At 44.6% G+C, this 11,684-nt stretch overlaps 6 protein-coding genes across 6 annotated transcripts; 5 read left to right on the forward strand and 1 right to left on the reverse strand. All coding sequences in view use genetic code 12, as the record gives it.

The window, feature by feature from the left end:
* Nucleotides 1-1,652: 1,652 nt before the first annotated feature.
* On the forward strand, nt 1,653-2,855 carry PGUG_01417 (M20 family metallopeptidase; the record flags this gene model as incomplete). The annotated part of the gene is made up of 1 exon (XM_001485696.1): nt 1,653-2,855. The coding sequence occupies one exon, from the start codon at nt 1,653-1,655 to the stop codon at nt 2,853-2,855; it is 1,203 nt and encodes a 400-aa protein (XP_001485746.2).
* A 172-nt stretch (nt 2,856-3,027) lies between these two features.
* PGUG_01418 (uncharacterized protein) lies at nt 3,028-3,948 on the forward strand (the record flags this gene model as incomplete). The annotated part of the gene is made up of 1 exon (XM_001485697.1): nt 3,028-3,948. The coding sequence occupies one exon, from the start codon at nt 3,028-3,030 to the stop codon at nt 3,946-3,948; it is 921 nt and encodes a 306-aa protein (XP_001485747.2).
* A 493-nt stretch (nt 3,949-4,441) lies between these two features.
* On the forward strand, nt 4,442-7,879 carry TIP120 (Tip120p; the record flags this gene model as incomplete). Its single annotated transcript, XM_001485698.1, has 1 exon — nt 4,442-7,879. The coding sequence occupies one exon, from the start codon at nt 4,442-4,444 to the stop codon at nt 7,877-7,879; it is 3,438 nt and encodes a 1,145-aa protein (XP_001485748.2).
* Nucleotides 7,880-8,567: 688 nt separating this feature from the next.
* LYS4 (homoaconitate hydratase) lies at nt 8,568-10,592 on the reverse strand (the record flags this gene model as incomplete). The annotated part of the gene is made up of 1 exon (XM_001485699.1): nt 8,568-10,592. One exon carries the CDS (start codon nt 10,590-10,592, stop codon nt 8,568-8,570), a length of 2,025 nt encoding a protein of 674 aa, XP_001485749.2.
* A 116-nt stretch (nt 10,593-10,708) lies between these two features.
* RCE1 (CAAX prenyl protease) lies at nt 10,709-11,512 on the forward strand (the record flags this gene model as incomplete). Its single annotated transcript, XM_001485700.1, has 1 exon — nt 10,709-11,512. One exon carries the CDS (start codon nt 10,709-10,711, stop codon nt 11,510-11,512), a length of 804 nt encoding a protein of 267 aa, XP_001485750.2.
* PGUG_01422 (uncharacterized protein) lies at nt 10,861-11,568 on the forward strand (the record flags this gene model as incomplete). The annotated part of the gene is made up of 1 exon (XM_001485701.1): nt 10,861-11,568. The coding sequence occupies one exon, from the start codon at nt 10,861-10,863 to the stop codon at nt 11,566-11,568; it is 708 nt and encodes a 235-aa protein (XP_001485751.2).
* Nucleotides 11,569-11,684: the final 116 nt, after the last annotated feature.

Here is an 11,684-nt window from a genome sequence, read left to right on the forward strand (position 1 = left end):
AAAAAGCGCTCAATCCAAATGGAGAAAACCCAAATATAGAGTCGTACGTCGACAGCACGTTTGCTTATATAAGTGACTCGATTCAGAAAATGGAACAAACTGACGACAAGGACAAAACTGCCAATGAAATAGCGGAAGATTTGGGTAAAAAGATCCAGGATTGGCTCAGTCAGAAGCAAAAGGAGTTGGAAGCCGAGAAAAAATAGAAAGCTCAAGGCACAAGAGCTGACTTGCTCAATTAGAACGGCTGCAAAAATAGGTTCACGTTTCAATTCAGGTCAAATGATTTAATGATGCAAATAGTTTAAGTGGATTCAGTTTCTTAATATCACATCATCCAATGATAAATAGGCCAGATACAGTATTCGATAATCACTAAACGAACATTTCAAGTATGACATGGAAGAGATGTCCAGAGATTTAATGTTCGAATACGACGAGTGAAAGACAATGATCTTGCTGAATCTGCTTGGCTTCATCCTTGAAGACCACTTCCTAAATCTATGGTCGGCAATGATTACCTTCCCGAATAACTTCTGTTTTCCTGTTATCGCCTGAAATCTTCCAACACTCAATGCTCGTTTCCTTGTCAGCATTTGAGCACTGCTTCTGTTACGGGTCTAGTATCGTCACATATCCAAGAACAAAAACGATCGACTTCTGTGTGACTTCCAATTCTCAAGCTGGCTGATAAGAACCTATAAGCTTTCTGAATAACGGTTCATTACCAAGAGTTGCCTCACTTGACTCCAACGTCCTCCACTAGAATCGCTGGAACCCAATCTTATGGCTCTCAATCCTTTACCTTCCGTGGTTAGCAGCCAACCGAGATCTACATAAACGTGGTTGTGCACAAGACCAATGCAAGCAATGGCAAATACTGCAACTGCAAATCCAAAGCCCATTTTCTCGATGTCCAAAATTGTGGAAGTAAAGCAGCGGAAATCCCAGCTTAGTTTCTGGAGGCTACTGACAGTACTATCCGTCAAAAAGTTTAATTAAAGCTGTTCGTAAGCATTAAATGTTAGAAAACTTGAGAAATTGAGGCAGCCGGTAATCAGGAGTTCAAATTGAAGGATCTTTTGCCTGTTGTTGATCTGTTAGATTATGATTATCGGGAAGAGAAGAAGCTGCAATCTAAGCGCAAACGGAGAAAGTTTTGTGCTTACTGCAATGGTCGGTCCAAAAATGTTTCAAGAAACTCAACAATCCTGAGTAGAATTCACACTGTACAAGCGACCAAAACAAGAATCAACGTTTCAAATTTGGCTTGTTGTCAACTTTGAACGGAACGATGGCACTTTTTCTTACGTATTTGCAGCCACCAACAATATATTCCTATCACATTTGTTGAGTGTTTCCAACCAGCAACTTCGGTAGCTGATTCATCTTAGGTAGCTACTGGTTCAACATGGTTTCTTTCATTTTGATCGTTCGTTCATTCTGATCTCTGGCAAAGAAAACAGGAAAGAAAAACAGAAAATGAGGGCAGCTTAAACTTTAAAATGGTTTGGACCAATTAATGGTTTCAGAATCAATTTGAACACAATTGACTCCTAGAATCATCTTTTAAACCCGGTCAAAATTCCTCAAGATCAAGGATTCAAAAATACCAACAAATAAAGTTTTAATTCTCTGCTCACATTCTTCGAATGCTCGAATGCTCGATCGTTATCTCACACCCATGCACCCGTCAAATATCGAAATTCTCAACCCCAATAACAATGCGGTTATCATGGCTAGTGTTTGCTGGGTCGGCCATTGCATCCTTATGGCAAGACCAGGTTGTTCTCGGAACTGAATCAGCCCCTCAACTCAAATCTGAGACTGAAAGCTCTCTTCTTGAATTCCACAAAAATTTAATTACAATTCCTTCTGTCAGTGGAAACGAATTGGCCGTAGCAAAGTATCTTGGGTCATATTTAAAGTCGCTCAACTTGACTGTGGAATACCAGAAAGTCACCAAAAACAGGTATAATGTGTATGCGTACTTGGGAAACAAACGTAATACCACTGTTTTACTCACCAGTCATATTGATACGGTTCCTCCATATTTGCCATACAAAGTTGAAGGATCCAGGATTTATGGACGTGGGTCCACGGATGCCAAGGCTTCGGTAGCAGTGCAAGTTTTTGCATTTGCACAAATGGCTGCAAAAAAAGTCATTGGTGAAGGTGATGTTGGGTTGCTTTATGTTGTAGGTGAAGAAGTTGATGGTCGAGGAATGGAAACCGCTTCAAAGTCCCTTGGGGCCCAGTGGGAAGCTGCGATATTTGGTGAGCCCACAGAACTCAAATTGGGTGTGGGACATAAAGGTGCTTATGTTGTGAATGTTCTGGTGAATGGAACCGCTGCTCATTCCGGGTATCCTGAACTTGGAGTTTCCGCTACCGAAACGTTGGTTCCATTGTTGGCTCAATTGCTCAATGCCGAATGGCCAACATCCAAATTGCTTGGTCCTTCAACCTTGAATATTGGCAAAATTGATGCTGGAGTTGCAGCCAATGTGATTCCCGCCCATGCCGAAGCACAATGTTTTGTCCGAGTTGCTGCCGATTTGGACGCCGTGGACAAAACCATGACTTCTATTCTCAGCGGCCACAAGAACGTAAAATACGACGTTTTGACAAAAGTAGAACCACAATACTTGGATTACCAGGTGCCTGGATTCGACTCCATTGTTCTTGCTTATGCCACCGATATCCCACATATGCATCTACAACTACAAAAACGGTACCTCTACGGACCAGGAACCATCCACGTGGCCCACGGAGCCAACGAGTACGTGGAAATCCAGGATTTATACGACGGTGTTGACGGCTACACCAGGTTGATTAGACACTGTCTCGAGTAAATGTACGCAATCTTCTATATCCAATGGTAGTAAAATCTACCAGCGGACTCAAACCATGCTCTCAATCTCGCAAATGTCTACACGAATGCCCTAGAAAAGGCAGCCATCGAGACACTCGCTTGCGAATAGAAAGAATGAAAACGGTGAGAATTTATATTCCGTTGGTGTCTGGATGTCATCTCCACTACAATTCATCTCTCGATTCGCGACAGAATCCATCATGGCGGAACCGGCGTGGAAAAAGCTCGGGCTCAAGGTTTCCGATAGTGGCGATTCCGGGGTTTCTGTTGCACACATAGACTCGGCGCAGCTCACAAATCGCGATGTTAAGGCGATAAATAAGCAAAAACGGAAATTGGAACATGGAAATAACGGCACCAAAAAACCACCCAAACGAGTCAAAGTTCCTAAAAGTGAACGTAAACCTCCCCCAGAGAAAGATCAGCTCTTCTACTTGCGCCAGTATACAACAGATCGAGACAATTGGAAATTTAGCAAACAGAAACAAAACTGGATTTTGAAAAATATCGAAACGATTCCCGAAAAGTATCACCACGACTTGATAGCATATTTAGAAGGTATTCAAGGAGGCTCACGACTGCGACTTTTGGAGGAGATGCAGGCGGTGGTGGAAAGATGGAATGCGGCTGGTAATGCTGCGGAGGAAAAAATAAGGGAGAAGGGGAATGGAGAAAAGACTGAAGAAAATGGAGAAGAAAAGTCTGAGAAGTCTGAAGGTAATGAGTCTGAGAAGGAAGGACCAACTTATACTTATGCCGTGCGGTGTCGTGACATCATAAAGGCTTTGACGGAGGAGTTTTTCCCTCTTAGCGGCGTTGACGAAATTGAGAGTGATGAGAAAAACGAGCCTGAAGAAACCGAAGAAAAGGCTGAATTCCCGGAATCACACGACGAGGAGGACAATCTTATAATTGAGGAGGTAGACGTTGCGGGCGTGCAGCTTGAGCCACCATTAGCATTTGAGAAAAAGGAACATGAGGAGGAGGAGGGAAAGGAGAAGAAGAAGAAGAAGAAAGAGAAAAAGGAAAAGAAGGAGAAGAAGGAAAAGAAGAAGAAGGACACAAGTAAATGAATGAAGAATTAGAGGATTTTCAGCGCACTAGTCATAAATACGCCAATTAATAAGCTCGCAGGTACTTGATATCTCTTTGATTCTCTAGCGTGGGCCAGGGCATTTACTGTCTCGCTACTTCGCGCTAAAATTTGTCGTGGTTTCTCGCTAGAACTTTAATAAATTTCTCGCTAGTCTCGCCATTTTCTGGTACTTCGCGCTAAAATTGTCGCGAATTCTCGCTACTATTCCCGTAATTTCCACTACTTCTCGCTAAGTCTCGCGCTATTTTCAGCCACTCCTCGCTAGAATTTCCACTTCCCAATTCTCCTATCTTTTCTTTAACTTCTCTGACCTAACTCTCGCTAGCTTCCTTAACTCTCCTCAATTCTCCTTACTTTCTATTTTTTCCCAAAAATTCCTCACTAATTCCTATTTTTAAGTCTCCCTTTCCCTATTCCCTACTCCCTCTTTTCGCGAATCCACCCCGAATTCGCAAACTCTCACCTTTCTCATGCCCGATCTCTTATCCCTGTTGGCCGACAAGGCCCTAGATGTCGATCCCGATCTCCGGTTCATGGCATTGGAAGACTTGCGCAAACACCTTAATGACCCAAAAGTGGAAATCAGACCCCGTCAAGTCGAAAAATTCGTGCCGATTCTCTTTCGACTTTTGCACGATTCCAACCCCAACGTTCAGAGCCAAGCCGTCAAGACTTTTGCGCCGGTAGCACAGTATGTTGAAGAGAAAGTGGTGCTCAACATGCTTACAAAGTTGTACGATGAAGTGGAAAAGGAAAATAGTGATGGACGAATCACCACCTCGATTCCTTCAATGGCACTTCACAATATTCTTGCTAGTGACCACCGGTTCGAACCCCAATTGGCCCGTAAAATCATCCACGCCATCATTCCTGCCATATTTTCCAAAAACGCCACCATAGACTCGATGGAGTTGCTCATCGATATAGTTTCGGCAACTGGATTTGTCATTGAAGATTCGGAAATTTTGGACCTTCTGGTACAAGTAATTGACATTGTGTTTCGCCACGATGGAATGCTAGGCACTAGAGCCGCGGTAGCGCTTCAGGAGCTCTTGTCGTACCTCAATGGAGGAACTACACAGCAAATTATTCACCAATTGACGGTATTGGTGAACGGGCACGAAGGAGATATCCAAAAGAAATTGAGTCTTTTTTCCATTATTTTGAAACATGATGCTCCCCACGATGCTATTCAAGTGGTACGTTCCACCATACAATCGTGTGTTTCGTTGCAAAATGACACCGACCTCGAGAACATCGACCTTGATGTGGTGGCTCGCGACAATTCCATTCGTGCTTCTGCGCTCACCACTTTGGCAAATATGGTGTCGTGTGTGAGTAGTGACGAGGTTCCGGTAGACGAATGTATCGATGTTGTGGTGAAATTTGCAAATTATGATCCACTTTCGCTGAACGATTCTGACGAAGAAGAAGAATATTCCGATATGTCGGACCTCGAATTCGAAGACGACGGCGACCAGGAGTTCGAGTCTGATGACGGCTCGTGGCGCGTGAGACTCAAGGCTTGCAATGTGGCCAAAAACTTGGTTTTAAACGTTCCTTCGTCGGTTCCAAAAATACTACAAAAATGCTTGGACGTTTTGATTCTTGCTATGACCGGCTCAAGCGAGGCAGTTGCACATGAGGCTATTGGCTCTGTCACCGCGGCACTCAATACTCCCCAAAAAACGAACCCATCTGACATCTCCAAAATTGAAAAAACCACCCTCGCTCTCATCACAAAGCCCGACCTCATGCACCATGTTTTGGAGCTAGTTATAGCATTGGCTGCGAAAAACGTCTCCTCCGAGTTCTGGGACCACTTGTTTGATAAACTTGGTGAGCAGTCCAATACCGAGTACTGGCGACTCTACCGTGCTGTTCTCTCCGAAACAGAACCGGAAAAATTATCCACCAATGTTGTGGAAACCATCGCCAAGGATGTTGCCCATGCTCTCCAAGCGTCCACAATGCACTATGTGCTCACCGAGAGCCTTACCATAGCCAGCTTGTTGCTCCATCGTCACGAAACAACCACAGAACTGCACCAAACTCTTGTGGAAATTTTGGACGTTATCATCGCAAAATGTGGAGATCGTCAGTATTCCAGTGATCTTCGCCAGTCGCTCATTTCTACGCTTTGTGAGTACTTGTCCACCATCGAAACGTCGGAATCTCAGCAGGAACAATGCTCAAATGTGCTTTTAGCAGCATTGGGATACGAAGCTACTATGCGAACGGTATTGGCGAGTTCAGGTCCAATTTTTCAAAATGCAAATTTAGCTAAAGGTCAAGGTTTGCAACAGTTTGCAGTATCTTTGGGGCACCGGCTTCAGGCCGTGCTTGCATCTCCAGACCAAACTTACCATGGTTTATCTCTTCAGTTGCTAGCGACTCTTACCGAGGAGTTGGATGCGGATGAATCAAAAAAGGCGGTTTCGGCAGTTGTGGAGTTTGGTTTGAGAACAGAGGACTCTCTGCAAATTGCCGAGTGTTTTGCTATACTCGAAAAAGCAAATGTGCAACTTGGTGAACAAGAAGTTTTGGTAATTGCCCAATTGGCATTGAAAGTGGACGAAGAGTATAGTGTGAAATATTTCCGGAAATTGGCTTCTTGTGGTGGAAACTTGTTCAGCGTGCTTAAGACGACGCTAAAGGATCGTCCCCGGCTCTTGGCGGCAGTAGCCGTGCTGGAAAAAGATTGTGATATTTTTGAAAAAGTTGGTCAAATTGATCTCAGTGATAACCAGTTGGAAATGTCACTAAAATTTTTGGGTTGGGCAGCTTTCTACGGAGCAAATGTTCCCCCAGCAACCTTCTTTGACCAACTAAACAACTCGTCTGCTGCTATAAAGACAGCGGCTGCTTCGGCGCTCGGTTTGGTCATTTCTAAAGAGCTCGAGTCGCACATCGATACTACGCTCAATGGACTTTTGCAAGCTTACCAAAACCATCCTTCGCTCCACACATGGCTTCTCGTGGCCTTCAGACCCATACCTACAAAGCATACCGACTACTTGCAAAATATCTGGACTACAATATGGAACACCATTTGGTCGAGCGTCGCAACTGCGAATCTTGAAAAACAGTTGGGAGAACTTCGCCAAGCAGGAGAGATTTTGGCGCTTGCCTGCGATGCCAATGGTGATCTACTTGACCGTGAGTATCTAAATGGCACCGATGCGGAGATTTATGTTGATATTGCTGTACTTAAACAACTGTTAACAAAACTGCACTCGGCGCACCTTCTTGAGAAAAAACTTGTACAAGTTATGCCAGCAATTAAGAAGATGTCTATTGAAATCAAGCAAGCTATGATCGGAACATTCTTGACTGCTATTCACAGAAGAATTGATGTTGCTGACCGGGTTATGGACTCGATACTTTTGGCAGTTTATGGCGAGTTGGACGCTCGCGACGAATTCAAAAAAACAATCCCCATGGGTCCCTACAAATACGTGATTGACGAGGGATTGGAAATCCGAAAGCTCTGCTACGAACTACTCTACACTGTGGCAGGCCACGAAAATCGAGATCATATTGTGATAGCTCACCATGCTATCAGTCATGGACTTATCGATAATGAACCGGATGTGGTGATGTTGGCGTGCGGCGTGGTGCGGCGGTGCGCTGCAGGTGGCGGTGATAACGACAGCGTAATTTCGGAAAAATCGTTTGTGACAAACCACTCGGTGGTTTCACAATTGATTGCCAATATTCGAGTTTTGTTTGCCAAGAAAGTACGTCCTAAAGCTAGTGCTCAGGAAACCGAAACTTTCGAAACAATGATCCGAACTGTGGTGCTTATGTCAAATGACGTAAATACGGCGATGCAGTCGTCGGTTATACCTCCGGAAGTGCAACTCGAGTGGAATAGGTTCTTCCATGAGGTCGAGACCCGCATGTGACGCAATATACGGTTGAACAGCCACCCACCACCGGCGCAATCACATGTCTCACTTCAAACCCCGAAGTGACAATGGTGCGCGCACGCAGTTCTGGAATTGCAGCCGACTACTTAAACTGCTGGTTGCCATTAATCAACGAGCTTTGTTTGGTAAAGGTCATCTTGTATTTACGACCGACCAGTTCGCTACTTCCATATCAGCAAATCGTCTGTTTGTCTACTTCCACAGATTGTAAGAAGGATACATCCAAATTATCAATAGTGATACATCACTTTTTGGTTCATCACTTTTGAATAGTCACTTGCTTCATCTTCGTCAGATTTGATACCCCACAATCTGTCAACTCCGCTCGATCCGAGTGACGTTTGTTTATTTTTCGTTCCCCTCCAAGCTTCCCCGCTGACTTGACTTGGCACCCCTCCCCCACAAACCGGGCCACGCACGACCATGCTTGTAGATTGGGTTTCGCAGTCGATACATGATTCTACGGAAGCCATGTGGGACAACACATATTACATCCTAGATACCACGTCGTATTACGCGGTAAATTGCTTGATGCTCACCATGGAATTTGCTGATGACATTGGAGAAATGGTGGATCAAATGTCTTACAATTACATGATCTTGCTGACATCGGTCAAACACAAAATGTATAACAATATTAATTAGCATTTATTGGCATTCTACTCTATTGTATTTGTGCCTTAACCCAGCCTTCTAAACCTCCCTTGACTATAATATCTTGGAGATTGGTGCCGAGTTCACCAACTTTTTGTTGCATGATGACTTTGTTATCAGCATCTGTCACTGTGACTTGAGCTTTAGGAACATCCCATTTCAAAAACCAGCCTGTTCTAATAGTCAATTCCTTATCTCCAGCGTACTTTTGTCTCAATTTGTCAATTAAAGCTGGAATTTCCAAAGTTAAAAGAGCATTGTTAATTGAGTTTCTGGAAAAAATGTTACCAAACGAACCGGCAACCACCAATTGCATTCCCCGAGCAAGAATTGCGGTTGCTGCTTGTTCTCTGGATGATCCAGTACCAAAATTGTAACCGGAAATGATGATATCTCCCGGTTTAGTTTTCGAGTAAAATTCTCCGTCATAATTTTCCATGCAAACTTGGGCCATTTTTTCTTTTGGAACGTCATCCTGGTAGGTATATTTACCAGGATAGATACCGTCGGTGTTAATGTTGTCGGCATTACAAAGAATAAGCTCTCCAGTAAGTTCCTGAGGAAAACCAGGAATGATATCCACGCCAGCACCAGTGGCCGAATCTTCAGAATCCGAGGTCGAAACCGATGTGGACCGCTTCAATGTTGCAGGAGCAGCAATTTTGGATCCGGAAATCTCCTCTGGACCTCCAATCCGACCAAGAATAGCCGATGCTGCAACCACTTCCGGAGATGCAAGGTATGCCAATGCATCTTTTGAACCCATTCTTCCTTTAAAATTCCGGTTGGTGGCTGAAATTCCCACCTCGCCAGGCTCTAATAATCCTGTTCCAAGCCCAATGCATGGTCCACATCCAGCAGGCAAAGGTTTGGCACCGGCGTCAATGATTGTCTGCCAAGCCCCTGCAGCTTCTGCGTCTTGCTGCACTTGCGACGAAGCTGCAGCAACATAAAATTCGACTCCGTCGGCAATCGTATGGCCACGAACAATGTCTGCAGCCGCTTGGATGTCACTTAAGCGAGAATTGGTGCATGAAACCAAATATGCCTTGTTGATCTTGATGTCTTGTTGCGCCAAATCATGCAAAGAAGATGCAACTTTGACAGAATTGGGTCCAGATACGCATGGTGAAATAGTGCTGAGATCCACTATCAAATGTTTGGCGTATTTGGCATCGGAATCCGCTGCCATTTCCTTGGCATTTGCAGCCAATTTACCAACTGTGTCAGAATTTATCCGTTCATGCGGCTGCTGCAACCTTTGCATACGTCCCTCGTAAAAATCAATCACCGTCTGATCCACCGGAAATAACCCGGATAATGCCCCCCATTCAGTGGTCATATTGGCAATTGTGAGCCGGTAATCGATCGGAAGCGACTTGACCCCATCACCCACAAACTCAATGGCATGGTTCAATACCTCATCTTGATTGAAAACTCCACAAAGAGCAACAATAACATCTTTACCGGTAACACCCTCGGATAATTCCCCGGTAAATTCCACTTTAGCAACCGGAGGAATCTGCCACCAAGTTTGACCGGTGGCCCAAATTGCAGCCGCATCGGTCCGCACAATCGGGGTTCCAAGACTTCCGACTCCTCCATACGTATTGGAATGCAGGTCGGATGCCACCGTCAAATTATGCGGGAATGCATAACCTTCTTCGATCATAATTTGATGCCCGATTCCACGACCGGCCGGATAAAAATCAATTCCCTGCTCGGTTGCGAATTTTTCAATGTTGGCATATTTTTTCATATTCGACTCACTCCGGTTCTGAACATCATGATCCAAAGTACATACAACCTGACGGTTATCTTTAACCTTTGTAGCACCGAGTCCCATAAATTTGGTGGCTACCGGCCATGAATTATCATGTGACATGCAGTGGGCCGGTTTGATGGTTACATAGTCGCCGCTGACAACCTTCTTTCCGGGGGCCACTCCGACCGCATACTTCTGCACGATCTTCTCGGTTAGATTCTGTCCGCGCAATGCACGCAATCCGGTCGAAAATTGTCGGATGCTCATCATGAGATGAGTCAGAACTATCGCGAATCATAGTATTGGCGGGGACCCTGGTTTGTGCAGGATTGATATCCTGCATTTTGATAGTTTATCACCTTCGGTCGCAATATGATAGATCAGTTATGTACACTGCAGGCCTTGCATGGATTTTGTCGGTCATTGTTGCGTCATCGTACGTGGTGGCAATCCGATGGCGCGTTCCTGGTAGTATAGGTGCTCTTCCTCGGGATCATCCCTCGGTTATACGATTCCGGTTTTATCGAGTATCAATTTTATGCATGTCTCTCTTAACAGGACTTCCTTGCATATTGACAGCTACAGGTGCATACACCAGTATAAAAGAGGTATTTTCAGCATTCTATTTCAAACCCAATGGTATACCGTCTGCCCTCATTCTCCTGCTCGTGCTCTACTGTGGTCCAATTGCAAATTACATCTATATTACAAGGCTTCAGGATTTAGGCCCAGACACCATATCCACATTTTTCACCCTCGATGGATTGCGAGATCACGTGTTCGCCCCGGTGACGGAAGAGGTAATATATCGTTCGATGATTATGGCATGCTTACTTCCGGTGGTGGGCCCAAATTCAAGTATATTGTTCTCGCCACTATTGTTTGGCATAGCGCATATTCATCATGCATACGAATTGATAATTGGTGGACTGCTGCCATTGTCGGTTGCAGTGCCAACCGGGTTCCAGATCCTGTATACAACCCTCTTTGGCGTCGCGGCCGCGAAAATGTTTGTGGGGTCGCGAAGTGTGTGGTGTCTGGTTGTGCTTCATATGGTCTGCAATGTAGGAGGAATTCCTGGTCCGCCAACAGGTGGAAATACTTGGAAATTTGTGTACGTTTTCTTGTGTATTGCGGGACTTGGTGTGTTTATTTGGGAAACCTGCAAATGCAAATTGCAAATATTATAATGGTGGTGTGCCATTGTGTGGGTGTTTGGGTGCGATCCATTGTGTGCTCGGCGTAAATTTGTAAACGGTAGCATTAACCTAATATAGCACCTACAAGTATTTGGGTTTATTTTTGACCATTGTGAGTGGTGATTTTTGGTGGTTGAGTGATCTGTAGCAACTCTAGCAGACA

Source organism: Meyerozyma guilliermondii, genomic scaffold (genome assembly GCF_000149425.1).
Source record: "Meyerozyma guilliermondii ATCC 6260 scaffold_2 genomic scaffold, whole genome shotgun sequence".
In the NCBI taxonomy this organism is placed as follows: Eukaryota; Fungi; Ascomycota; class Pichiomycetes; order Serinales; family Debaryomycetaceae; genus Meyerozyma; species Meyerozyma guilliermondii.